At 43.8% G+C, this 14,071-nt stretch overlaps 1 protein-coding gene across 1 annotated transcript in view; it reads left to right on the forward strand.

The window, feature by feature from the left end:
• Nucleotides 1–14,071, forward strand: part of malrd1 (MAM and LDL receptor class A domain containing 1) — a 180,725-nt gene that overhangs the window by 162 nt on the left and 166,492 nt on the right. The window contains 4 exon segments of the mRNA XM_042332367.1: nucleotides 3,789–3,935; nucleotides 7,770–7,876; nucleotides 10,318–10,491; nucleotides 12,198–12,321. Coding sequence (XP_042188301.1) covers nucleotides 3,800–3,935; nucleotides 7,770–7,876; nucleotides 10,318–10,491; nucleotides 12,198–12,321 — 541 coding nt within the window. The 5' untranslated portion in view covers nucleotides 3,789–3,799.

The raw sequence follows: 14,071 nt of genomic DNA on the forward strand, positions 1-14,071 counted from the left end.
TACATTACAGTGCAATGTATGACACAGCCAGCTTCCTCGGCGTGACCACTGAGTGGTACAAATTGAGGAAATGGCTAGCAGTTACGGCAAATAAGGAAATGAGAGATTTAAAGACATTGACCAACAATACATTCAAAGAGATATTGTTCTGAAGGTAGGAAAAGTTTTTGAAAGAGACTAGCAGAGGCCTTCTTCGTGTTCCTCACCAGATCTGCCTCACCGTCTGTAGATAAACATTCAGACAATTTGTTCCCGCTCTCTGATGTCAATCTCGAAGTCGCTCCAGCTCGCTCCTTTTCTCTCTGCCTTCAACCCCCCCATTAAGACCTATCTCTCAATTGCTCTTTCAACCACTTTCTCCCCATCTTAACTTCCCCTTCCCCTCGAGTCAGCCATGTGAAACAGTTTAAGACAGCTTCCCAACATGAAAGGTGCAACATAGACGTAAGTTCTTTTTGTTGTTCATCTGTATTACTGTGAGATAACAGAACTTGAATGGACTCCACTTAGGGATTGCAATCTCGGGATTTCGGGAGCACATAAAATACTATATCGGATTCTGGAAAGGGAAAGGTGGAAGGGGATGGTAGGCCTTCCTTATTCATTGGAAGCATTGTTGAATCCTGTAGTTCAGTGGTTAGAGCACTTGCCTCGCGAGCGAGAGGACCTGGGTTCGATTGCTGGCAGGGTGAAATGTTGGGCAAACTTCCTTAGTCCACACGCCTCTGCTTACCTCGCAGTAAGTAGGAACCTGGTTGTTAGTCGATTGGTGGATTGCTTTTCCGGGGCCAATAATTCATTTAAAAAAAATTTGGTCACTTAATCCATGAGTGCTTGTGGAATACTGCTGTTCGCAATTAGCTGCCACATTTTGCCCACAAAACAATCAATTCACTTTACAGTATATTCTGTGAAGCGCTTTGAGATGTCTAGAAGACGTGATATCAAAGCAAGGATTATTATTATTAAGCATTGGTGTGGAGAATGACCAAAGGCATCCTGGACAAGGTAAGATTTGGGATCTTGGAATCAGGGATGTGGAGCATTAAAATTCTGGTATTCCAAAAGAGCATCGCATTCCAACCCCGAGCTCCATTGCCTCTTTGGCTCAGTCTCAATAAGCAGCCAGAGAGGTTTATGGAATCAGACCCAAATGATGATTGATCCAGAACTTGATGTGAGTGAGACTGTCAAGCAGTGGTGGAATTGAGGGTAGATAAATTGTAATGAATAAACAAGCATGTGGCTGAAATGCAACCCAAGTGAGGATACTCCACTGAAGCAGGAATTTGGCACATTTCTTGTACAGAATAAAGAGAGCTTACCTCTGTGACATTGGCACTCCCTCCAGACAACTTCAGCACAATAGTTGGGACTGAAGATTTCAGCCCTAAAAGATTTCAGCCCTAAAAGATTTCAGCCCTTGAAGATTTCAGCACTCCATTTGTTGTTCCTGATTTGGGATCTTGGAGAGCTTAGATTCAGTACAGCTAAAAATAGGATACAGGCTTAATTCAATCAATATCCTGGAAGGTACAACTGAAACACCAGTTCTGGGAATCTATGATGGAGTGAAAATGTATGGCCAGACTCCCTCCACTTCGCCCTCATTCAACGACCTTTAAAAGCCACCTGAAGGCCTATTGTTTTGATTATGCTTTTGCTCCACTTTGCTCCCCTCAATCCTCCGCAGCCCCCCCCATCCTCCAGCTCAGGCTCCCACTCAGCTGTGTGAAGTGCCTTAAACTGTTGTGCGAACGTCAGAGGCTCTATATAAATGTATTTGTTGTTGATTTGGTAAAGACAGGTTTGGATGGTACTATTTGACAAAATGATAAGTATCACTGGATATAATTATTTTCTACCCCAATTTGCCTCTATTGCTTATCACATATGGAAGGAAAATGTTTTGCTGCAAATTTGTAAAGCTGAGTGTTTGCCTTAATATAAGTTACACTTTACATTTATATAGTGACATTCAAGTTAGGAGGACATCTCAAAGTGCTATACACAGCTGGCTGGACAACTGAGCCACATTGGGGAGTAAGATGATCGTAGTGAAAGAGGCAAGACTTGAGGTGGGTTTTGAAAGTGGAAGGGCAGGCATAAGTTGGAGGCAGGGGGCAGAATAGTTAAAAGGGGCATAGTGCAAGGGACATGATGCTATTGTTTGCTGAGCGAAGGTAAAGTTATAGGGACAAAATAAAAGTGGATAGCAAGTCTAAATACAAAGTCCTGGAAATCACAAAGGATAAAGAGGACACTTATTAGTGCATGAATGCAGCCAGACTTCCTGGCATTGCTACAGCTCATTAGCTCAACTGTCAGACAATTTCACCTACAGTCAAAACAAATTGTTGTGTTTGTTAATGTGCTTAGTGATGATAAGCCCCTCATTACTTGAGCAATCATGGAAGTAAGCACGAGTAAGTTTTCCATTATTCTTGTGATATTGCCCTGTTTAGGGATTGATTTTACTTCCTTTGCACGCTACATTTTTGGCATGTAATTTGTGCTACAGTCCAAGAGTACAACAGCAGCAAAAATTTGCATTTTTATAATGCCCTTCACACGGGTTAGCACTCTTAACAGTGGTGGAGCTTGACACTGAGCCAGGGAAGGGGATAGGTGACTGTAAGCCAATAATACAGCATAATACATGTCTCCGGCCATCACTTTGCCCTCATTGCTCATGCTTGTGCTCCAGTTCACTGCACAAACATGGCAACTTTATTTTTACATTCTGGAAATCCAAGAAAGGGTTTGGTTGCTGCTTTACTATGATAGATACATTATACATTTCTTACTTGGCTTGTTTCACAATTCAGCCTTGTTAACCTTGACCATAGACAATTATTACAACAACAACAACAACTTATAGCGCCCTCCATGCAGGGCATCGTCTCAAAGCGCTTAACAAAATGGCGAAGCCTGACTCCGAGCTGGGAGTGGGTGGGTTGACCGTGAGCACGGTCGAAGAGGAAGATTTTAAGGTGGGACTTGAGAAAGGGGAGAGAGAGGCAAGGCAGAGGGACTGAGAGAGAGTGTTCCAAGGTTTTGTGGCGTAGTGGCTGGAAGTGCAATGGTGGAGCATAGGCTGCAAAGAACGAGCAGGAGGCCAGTGCTAGTCGAGTGGAGACACTGGGTGGTGGATTGAGGTAGGAGGCCAGAGAGGTAGGGAGGTGCCAGGGAGTGAAGCAATTTGAAAACATGTTTGAGGATCTTGAAGTCAATTCGTTTGGTAATGGGGAGCCAGTGGAGCCTGGCCAGAAATCATGTAACTTAAACGAGTGAGTTAAAAGTATGCAAATACTGCAGAGTAAGAGATGGGTGAAATGAGCAGCGGTGAATTCTAAGGCAGTGATTGAATCAAGCAGATCTTAGCATGTCAGAAGCCCAAGACCAATGATCTACCCCAACCTTATTGCCAACACTTGGCCATTCACTGTATTATAGAAAATATAGCTCACAATTTATTTATCATTAGATAGGAATTGTTTTTAACCTTTGCTGCACAATGAAATAAAGATAGATGTTAGTTAGCGTTCCATTTGAGGGCAGAATATTGATGAATGAAGGATTAAGAGTGGAGCTGTCTCTTTCACAATGTACCAGCTTGGTTCCTAGTCCATCATGTGAAGTGTTTTAAATGTCCTCCCAATGTGATAGGTATCATATAAATGTAAATTGTTGTTGTACTATGAAGGAGCAGATGGAGACTGAGGGTGACATAAGTTCATGTTTTGAATAAGGTAAACATGGCTCACTCTCTTTTTCCTGCATTCCAGCAAATTACACCATGTGCAGCTTTGAGACCAATTTCTGTGACTGGAAGCAGTTGAACACTGATGGTTTTGACTGGGCTAGAGGATCAGCCCAAACATCTCCAGGTTCTGGGTTACCAAAGGCAGATCACACAACTAAGATTGACAAAGGTGAGTAGGTTCCTAGCATCAAATCATAAGACCACAAGAATGATTGAAATGATGAAGTCCCATTATAATTACAGGTGCACATGGGACCCACAAGTCTAAGCTTGCTAGATTTCATCAGTAGAGGAGAACCCTGTTATAAGCTGCTTCACTGTACTGTAAGGTCTTTTATAAAGCAGTTGACGTTTGAACATGTTTTATTCCAGAGACATCCACAGTCTTGACAATTGAACTCACAGCTAGTGTCAGTACCACTGATAATCAGAACCCTACTGTCACTTGCCTGCTTCTTCTCCCTGGAACTGGGCGATCTGAAAATGGATGGTTCTGGTGATGTACACACATGAAATGAGGAACAGGAAGTTTGCCACAAGTAGCTATTGAAGCTGCATCACTAGAATCGGCTAAAAAGGGAACTGAATAAGAATCTGAGCAGTAAAAACATTTCAAGATTAGAGGAGAGAATTTAGAAAATGGGATTAATAAAAAAAGGTGATTTGAAAAAACAGGTAACATTGGCACAGGCACAAATGGCCCTCTCCTGCATGTCTATGTTTTTGTAACGTACTGAACTATGAAAGCGGTTCATAATAATCATCTGACAAGATCATAGACAAGTGGTGCCTACAGTGTTATTCCAAAGTTACTCCAGTAATCATCGTGGTTCAAGGTAACTAAATATTTAGTAACCCTGATGGATGGTTTATTTATTTTATCTACTACAGCAGCCAGTTTAGGATAAACTACTTGAACAGTACCTCTATTTTCTGAGCTTCAGCATTAGAAAACTGAAACAAAATACAAGGTCATATGCGCAGGGCTGAATTTGCAATGTCTAGTCTCTAGACATTTGCTGCAAAAAAATCTCTTTTTTACAGTTATCTTCATTTCTTTCATCTGGTTTAAAGGGGAAGCTGTTACTGTGGTAAAATCCCGGCAAGAATTGTTCATATTGGGTATTGGCCTGTTCCTTTAAATAAAATGGCCCCAGAGAAATACAAATGAAAAGCTATATTTTTGTGTTAGTGCATCATTGTTTCATTGCTTGTGTGTGGATGTTTACGGGGTAAACTGCCTCCTCCAGTACCAACTCCAGGTCTATCAATGTTCTATCAGCTTGTCTGGCAGACATCAAGGCCTGGATGAATATAAATTTCCTGCCGCTGAATTTAGAAAATGGGATTCCTGTAGAGTCCTGTAGCTCAGTGGTTGGAGCACTTGCCTCTCAAGCGAGAGGACCCGGGTTCGATCCCCAGCAGGTCAGAACGAAACCCTGGGCAAGTTTCTTTAATCCACCACACGTCTGATAATAATCCCTCAAGAGAAGAAAACAAATGATAATAATATTAATCACTTCAATCCATGACTTTTGTGGGACATTGCTATGCGCAATTGGCTGCCGCATTTTGCCCACATATATGTATATATATACAGTTAATTCGCTTTACAGTATATTCTGTGAAGCACTTTGAGATGCCTAGAAGACGTGAAAAGTGCTATATCAAATGCAAGGATTATTATTATATTTATTATGAATGTGGACAAGATGGAAGCCATATTCCTTGGCTCCCATCAATGTCTTCGCTCCTGCGGATCTAAACTTCTCAACCTCCCTGGGCTCTCCCTCAGACTCATCGAACCAATGCACAGCCTGGACATCCGGTTTGACACCCAGCTGTCCTTCCTCCCACATCCGGTCCCCGACCAGGACTGCCTTCTTCCACCTCCGCCACATTGCCCGCCACCTACCGTATCTTAACCCAAATGCAGCTGAAACCCTCGTGCATACGTTTGTCACCTCCTGCCTGGATTACTCAAACGCACTCCTCGCCGGTCTCCCCAGCTCCACTATTCAAAAGATCCAGCTCATGGAGAACCCTGCCGCCCACATACTGACCCGGACCAAACTACACACCCCGATCTCACCAGTTCTGTCCAGGCTCCACTGGCTCCCCATCACCGAACGGATCAACTTCAAGATCTTCACACTCATGCACAAATCCATTCACTCCCTGGCACCTCCCTACCTCTCCGACCTCCTCACTCAACAATTCACCACCCGGCGTCTCCACTTGACTGGCACTGGCCTCCTGCTCGTCCCTCGCACACTCCGCCCACCATCGGAGGTCGTGTTTTTAGCCACTATGCCCCAAAACTCCGGAACACATAACCTCAATCCCTCCGCCTTGGCCCCTCTCTACCCTCTTTCAAGTCCCGCCTGAAAACCTCCTCTTCGACAATGCTTACACCTCCTTCCCCACGGCTTAGTGTCAGGCTCCACCACTATTAAGAGCTCTGAGACGCTACCCTGCGTGGATGGCTCTATATAAGTGCAAGTTGTTGGTGTTGTTGCAGTTTTTGTTCCTTGACTTGCCATCATGCGAGTCAAGTGGCTGCTCTGTGACTTCATCCATGGCGGTAATCCAAGATGTTTCTTTTCCAAAGAAAATTATGAAAGTCTTCCCTTGAGATATCGTCTCAATGTGAAATGCCCTATATAAATGCAAATTGTATTGTAAGAATCCATGACATTATTCAAAAAGGGATTTTTCACAGTATGCTGGCCAACAATCCACCATTTAAGTTAATCAGTAAACTCCCGGTTATTTATGGGCATTGTTCTGTGCAAATTGGCTGCCTTGTTTGCCCTCAAATTGCACTACCATTACACGTAGAGTTTTGATGTTATAGGCACTATATTGAATAGAAGGAATATTATTATATTAATAATACTAACCCCTGCATTTGATATAGTGCCTTATCACGTCTTCTAGACGTCTCAAAGTGCTTCACAGAATATACTGTAAAGTGAATTGACTGTATATTTTGTGGGCGAAACGTGACAGCCAATTGCGCACAGCGGTGTCTAACAAACAGTGATGGATTGAGTGACAAAATTATTATTATTTTTTGATTTATTTTTTGGAAGGGATTATGACCCCTGGAAAAGTGATCCACTTACTGACTGACAACTGGGTTCCTACTTAACGATAGGTAAACAGAGGCGTGTGAAGAAAGGAAACTTGCCCAACATTTCACCCTGCCCCGAATTGAACCCAGGTCCTGTTGCTGGGGAGGCGAGTCCTCTAAGCAATAAGCCTCAGGACTCCGTATGGACGAGTACAGAAAATTTCATGTGATTTGAATTTTTTAAATTATAATGGTGAAAATGTGCATTACATTATAAACTGCATTCTCTCTCCCAATAATGTCAGAGGATGGAAATCAACGTTAACTTTCAAAATGCAAAATATTTAATCATAATCCTTGCATTTGGTAAAGTATGATTCATTTTGCTGGTACGTCCCAAAGTGCCTGATAGGAATTACTGTGAAGTGTAAATGAACACAGCAGGCCAATTGCACACAGCAATGTCCCACGTGCAACCATGAAACAAATGACCCATTTTATTCAGGGAATTGTTGCCCAGTATACAGGGAAACTCCTTTCTTTTTTCGAAAAGTGCCATGGCATCTTTAAAGTCCACCTGACCAGGCAGACTGGATCTCAATTTACCGTCACCAAAGACGGTACCTCCGTCAATGCAACACACCTCCAGTGCTGTATTGTAGTTGTCATCTTAGATTACGTGAGTTGAATTCCCAACGTTGGGCTGAAACCCATAACCTTCTGACTTAGAGGCGAGAGTGCTACCAATGAAGCCAGCCTGACACAAAACTAAGCCAGGCTGACACATTTAAAATAATTCTTGCAAAACAGTAAAACAATTCAGCCAGACAACCATGCTTTGCTTCTTGGTGCTCGAGTTATATGAATCAGACTGTTTTAAATGAATAAATAAGTTCCGTTTTTTTCCCGAATTCTCTGATATGATAGGAATGTTTGTCTACTTTCGAGCAAGCTCCGACTCTGCTGCAGATGGGACAGCTCAGCTTGGCAGTCCTGTTCTAAGAAAGCAATTCATCAAGGGATCACTCTGCCAGGTAATTATGTTTCTGCCATTTCTGGAACGCGCTTTAACTCAGAGACCTGACATTAAATACATCCCACAAACCACGAAGGCACAACCAAGAACCTCAGTAGTTTGTGATTGAAACGGTATATATATCAAATCAGATGTTCCCATTGCACTGCACTGAGGAGGAAGCTGGCCTTTTTAATGTACTGTAATGCATCAATGAATTATGCATGAAATATAAATGCAATTCTAATAAAAAAGGTATTCTAATGCAAAATTGTTTGGCATTACGATGTTAATCACGTCAAAACAAATCATCCTCTGGCAAAAATAGTATTGCATCGACCGCTTGCCTGTGATACTGCAATAAAAATGATGTATGACTCCTGGCTGCTCTCCCTTCGCAGCAACAAAGATCGGTCCCTCCTTCAATTCAGTTAATTCCTAAAATAAAAGCAGATGCCACACAAGTTTTTATGGAATCTTCTAAAGTCCAATGTCAATTTGTCAAAGAAAGAAACAACATTTCTCTTAAAACAGGATTTGATCATATATATTGGTATTGATCACTGAAAGAAAAGGCAGGCGGCATCGAGTTTTATTTCTCTGTCGCTCTGTGTGGCTGGATGTTAAACAAACGACCGCCCTCAGATGGTGCAGGACGTGTGACAGAGCAACAGCAGAAACCCAGGGAGATTGTGCCAGAGACTTCATTCATAGACAGTTCCAACTGAATTGAACGTAGAGCAAGCAATTGATTTAAAATGACTTACAGATAGCACCTGAAGTTGAATTTGATCCCCACGACATTAATTTTTCATTTCATTTAAACTGTAGTGAACAGCAAAGGTTTTGCGATTCCCAGGAGTTGATCTGATCAGTGTTGAAGGGTGCAGTAGGTTCCTGTGCTTCTTGTGTTGAGCCTCTCAAGGGAGCGAGCAGGATGGTAGGGGGTGAGGAGGTCACAGAGATAGGGGGAGCAAGACCATGGAGGGCTTTGAAGGTGAGGACCAGGATCTTGAACTGTGTGATGGGAAGCCAGTGGAGTTGGCTGAGGACAGTGGTGATAGGGTCACGGAACCTGGTGCGGGAGAGGACACGGCTGCAGAGTTCTGGATGATCTGCAGCCTGTGGAGGGAGGAGTTGGGGAGGCCAACAAGCAAGGAGTTTGCATAGTTAAGCCTCGTTGTAATGAAAGCTTGTGGTGTGAGATAGTGGCAGAGCTGGGTGATGTTGTGGAGGTGGGGGAAGGCAGAGCGGGTCACGGCACAGATATTGGGTAGAAAGGATAGTTGAGGGTCAAACAAGACTGGCTTAGCAAGGTGCAGTGTGCATCCATGGATGGTGATGCTGTCAACGCCTGAGGTGTGGAGGCGCTGACGGGAGCCAATCAGGAGAGCCTCAGTCTTGTTGACATTAAACTGAAGAAAGTTAGTTCTCATCCAGGACTTGATGTCTGACAGACAGTTTGTCAGGACAGAAGTGGTCCTTAAGTCAAGGGTGGAGGCAGAGAGGTATAGTTGGGTGTCATCTGCATACATGTGGAAGTTGACCCCATGTCTGCAGATGGTGTCACCAAGAGGGAGCATATAGATATTGAAGAGGAAGGGACCAAGAACAGAGCCCTGAGGAACGCCTCATGAGATGGGGCGGGGGCTAGAGAAGAAACCGTTTGAGAGACGGTACGATCTGAACCAGTCAAGGACAGAGCCGTGAAGGTTGAAGTGAGAAGAGAGGCAGTGGATGAGGATAGAGTGGTCGACGGTGTCGAAGGCAGCAGAGAGGTCAAGGAGGATGAGGAGGCAGAGGGAGCCCTGGTCGCAGATGGACAGAATGTAATTTGTCACTTTGACCGGAGCTGTTTCTGTGCTGTGGGTGGTATGGAAACTTGATTGGAAGGGGTTCGTGAAGGGAGTGGCAGGAGAGGAAGGAGCGAAGCTGAGAAGCAACAACTCATTCCAGGATTTTGGAGAGGAAAGGGAGGTTGGAGGTGGAGCGCTAGTTTGAGAGATTATTATTCTTTAAGTAAGTATAATAATCCTTACAGTTGGCACAGTGCCTTTCACATCGGCAGGATGCCACAAAGCACTTCATAAGATATATACTTCAAGTGCAGTGACTGTGCTTTGTGGGCAAATGTTCAGCCAATTTACCTACAACAATGTCCCACAAACAGACAAAGAGTAAGTGGGGGATTGTTGGCCAGGAAAATATGGTAAGTATCGCATCACATTTTCACCTCGATATTTCAATTAATATAGAGAGGTACATAACCTTGTCTTGGACAGATGTGATATCAGGGATTAGCTATATTGTCAGTAAATCGGCAACACTATAATAGAACTTCTGTTTAAATGATTTCTGCTTCTCAGTTACTTAAGATTTAGTCACAGATGTGTTTCGCATGAACAGGAGTTAAACGAGAATTTTCTAACAGTGTAGGATTTGTCTTTTATTTTGACTAAGGTGAGGTTCTGGTACCAGATGTCCCCAGGAGCTAAACTTTCAGTGCACACTAGAACAGTGGTTGGCGGCCATTCTGAGAGAGTCACTGAGATCACCACAGCAACCAACAGAGGCTGGGCTACGCAGGAGATTACGGTGGAACCCAGCGCAGCAGAAGCCATGATACCTTTCCAGGTACCAAGAGCATTTTGGGGGGGAATCCAGGTGTCTGACACAAGCAGAAACTCATCACCAGGCTTAAGAGTATCCAAACCAAAATTCTGTGTATTCCATCTGCACATAGAAATTCCTAAAATATTTATTGGAATGGAATGCACACTCTCTCCCTGGAGGGGTGCATCCTGCCTGCCTAATTCCAAGAACATGGTTAAACAAAATCAATCCAAATCAAACAGTTGGAAAACCTTGAAATTCCTACTGCCCTATAATAATACAACAAAATTACATTTGTATAGCGCCTTTCACGGCGGGAGGACGTCCCAAGGCCCTGGACAGACAGTGTTATGGACCCAAGCTGGGGGGCAAGGTTGGGGATAACACTTGCATTTGATACAGCTACTTAACACGTCTTTGAGACGTCTCAAATCGCTTCGTAGAGTACACTGTAAAGTGAATTGACTGTATATTTTGAGGGCGAAAAACCTGTGTGGGGTTACTTAATACACTGAACATTAATGATATTTCAGGCAGTACTCCATGGTACTGTTGATGGACCAGCTAGTTTGGCTCTTTGGCAAGACATGGAAGAGCAGACCGGTCGCTGGGGGCTGAGATTCTTCCCACTTGGCTCCATGTAACACTGCAAGTCAAAGCACTGACTGGTAGAGTGATCCAAGCTGAACACACAGTGGGTTGCTAGCCAGTCCTTGGTAGGCTGTGCGGATCATAAGAAAACAGAAACAGGAGGAAGCCATTCAGCCTATTGAATCTGTTCCACAAGGTTATTAGAGCTTGGGAATTTTTTTAATCCCAGTGACCTGCCTTTTCATCATATCTCTTTATACTTCTCTTCACAAAATATCTGGTGAATATCTCCCCCTTTAAACAGCCCTATTGAGTCAACCTGGGGAAGAGCATTCTACATCTTCACAATCCTCTGTGTGAACAAATGCTTCCTGCTCTGAGTTCTAACCATCTTGGAAGAAATATTAATACTTTTTCTCTGTTAACTAATTCCAGAACTCTTATTAGTTAGTTCTAATCTTACAGCATGTATCTTTCTTTGATTATATTAACCTGTGCCTGAAGCAAAAAACCAAATTAATTCAGAGGTGTTGGAGTCTGTTGGATTTTTTTGTGCTGTGCAAATGTGATTTTGTTGTATCAAATTGTGAAATGTGTAATAGTTAAAAAACGTTGCATTTTCCATTTATTTCCTAAATCCTGATATGGAACACTCACTGTGTTCAGGACAATGGTTCAGCTGGAGATTTTCAACACCATATCTTGGTGTATTGTGTCTGATATACAGCTGCCTAATTATACCATCAGTTCTTATTTCCAACCCAGGAGCATAACGATTCAGGTTGATTTCACAGGAAATAAATTTAATTCAATCTGCTTTGGAATAAACCAGTATCTTGTGATTGACTGAAAGTGAGCTCTTCACAGGCAACTTCATTGACAGTGCTGAAATCTTCAGGATTAGGCTGAAGTTGGGGTGTGAAGCTCAACCACCCCAACTTTATTCCAATTGCTGGGCTCAAAGATTTCCAGGCTGCCACGGTTGTTTTTGAGGGAGAAGGGAAGGAACACCAGGTGTTCAAGTGCTGTTCTTTAGGAATTCATGGAAATACAAAATGGTTCTGTTATTAAAATGTTGCAAGTCACACACCAAATGCTCCCCACTAATGCTGGGTTCTCAATTTCCTTCATTGCAGATTATTCTCCAGGCCAGTGTCACAGCAATGGCCAATTCCTTTGTCGTTATTGATGACATTACATTAACTCCGGGATGTGCTGTGTCGAATGCACGGCTGCCTAATTCCACCACGGATCACAAAGGTACGTTTCAAAGATATTTGTTGTTTAGTAGTGTTTATTACTGTAAAAGAGAAAGGAATTCCTCCTGGTGTTCTAGCCAACAATCCCTCGAATAATATTGTCACTCAGTTCATGGATATTTGTGGAACATTGCTCTGCACAAATTGGTTGTTGCATTCACCTACAAAATGCACAGTCACTACACTTACAGTAAATCCTGAGAAATGCTTTGACGACATGATAAGACATTATCTCAAATGCAAGGATTATTCATTTACATAAACTGCATAAGGTCAAATGTGGTGTTCTAAACACATTCTTCTGGGGGATGGGGGGTTTTCAAATATTACAGTGTATGTTAACCTTGATATCTCACTCAAATGCCTGTGTGAACCTTGACAGTACAGAGTGCTTGCAGACTGCTTGGCTAACATCCATCCTGTTTCCAGTGATCAGGCAAGAGAATGAGAGTCCTGGTTAATTTTTCTCTCTCTTACCTAGCAGCACTAATGCCAATTGTAACACCCTAACACTGCTGCAGTTAAGATCAGTCCAGTCCAACAACAACAAAATTACATTTATAGAGCGCCTTTCACGTTGAGAGGATGTCCCAAGGGGTCAGGACCTGAGCATGGGGGAGAGGTGGGGCAGGGGTGAGGGAAGGCAGAGAGGTGGGAGGGTGACCAAAGGCACAATCGACGAGGAGGCTTCTTGAGACCGGCCTTGCAGGAGGCAAGGGAGGAAGTGAGGTGAAGGCACTGTGAGATGGAGTTCCAGAGTGTGGGGACAGAGAGGCTGAAAGCCCGGCCACCGATGGTAGGGCGGGTCGTGCGGGAAACCGGGAGCAGGCTGGAGCCTGCTGAACAGAGGGAGCGGGTAGGTTGGTAGGGAGTCAGAAGGTCAGAGAGCTAGGAGGGAACAAGGCCATGGATGGCCTTGAAAGTGAGAACGAGGATCTTGAATTCAATCCCCTGGGGGATGGGGAGCCAGTAGAGTCAGGCGAGGGTGGGAGTGATGGGTCACAGAGCCCGGTGCACAAGAGTACACGAGCTGCAGAGTTTTGGATGATCTGCAGCTTGTGAAGGGAAGAGTTGGGAAGGCCGATGAGGAGAGAATTTCCATAATCGAGCCTTGATGTGACGAATGTGTGGGTGAGGGCTTCGGCAGCCTGAGGGGTGAGGCAGTAGCAGAGTCTGGCAATGTTGCGGATGTGGTGGTAGGCAGTGCCGGTCATGCCATGGATGTGAGGGAGAAAGGACAGTTCGGGGTCAAACAAGACAGGTTCCTGACTGGCTTAGTGAGGCTGAGTGTGCAGCCGTGGTTGCAGATGCTGCCAGTCCAGGGAGTGAATCTGGGACCTTTCTCGTCTGGATGGTTCAATTACTCATGGGATAATATTATTTTAAAAACAGCTCTCTCCTCACATTTTGTGGGAACATTTTTGAGTGCCATTCTGAGCCGTTGAATCAAATTGCATTGTGTTTAGGGGATAATGGCCTCTTTTCTCTGGTCAGCCGGGTGTCTTGACAAGTGAAGGAAACCATCACCAGGCTTAAGAGTATCCAAACCAGACTAAAAATTCTGTGTATTCCATCTGCACATGGAAATTCCTAAAATATTTATTGGAATATTCCACCTACACATTCCACCTACACATGGACATCCCAGAGATAGATTGTTGGAGTGAAATGCGCACTCTCTCCCTGGAGGGACACATCCTGCTTACCTAATTCCGGAAATTATTAGATGCAGGTTGGCAAGAGCCGAGGCT

This window comes from Callorhinchus milii, unplaced genomic scaffold (genome assembly GCF_018977255.1).
Source record: "Callorhinchus milii isolate IMCB2004 unplaced genomic scaffold, IMCB_Cmil_1.0 Scaffold2, whole genome shotgun sequence".
NCBI lineage: Eukaryota > Metazoa > Chordata > Chondrichthyes > Chimaeriformes > Callorhinchidae > Callorhinchus > Callorhinchus milii.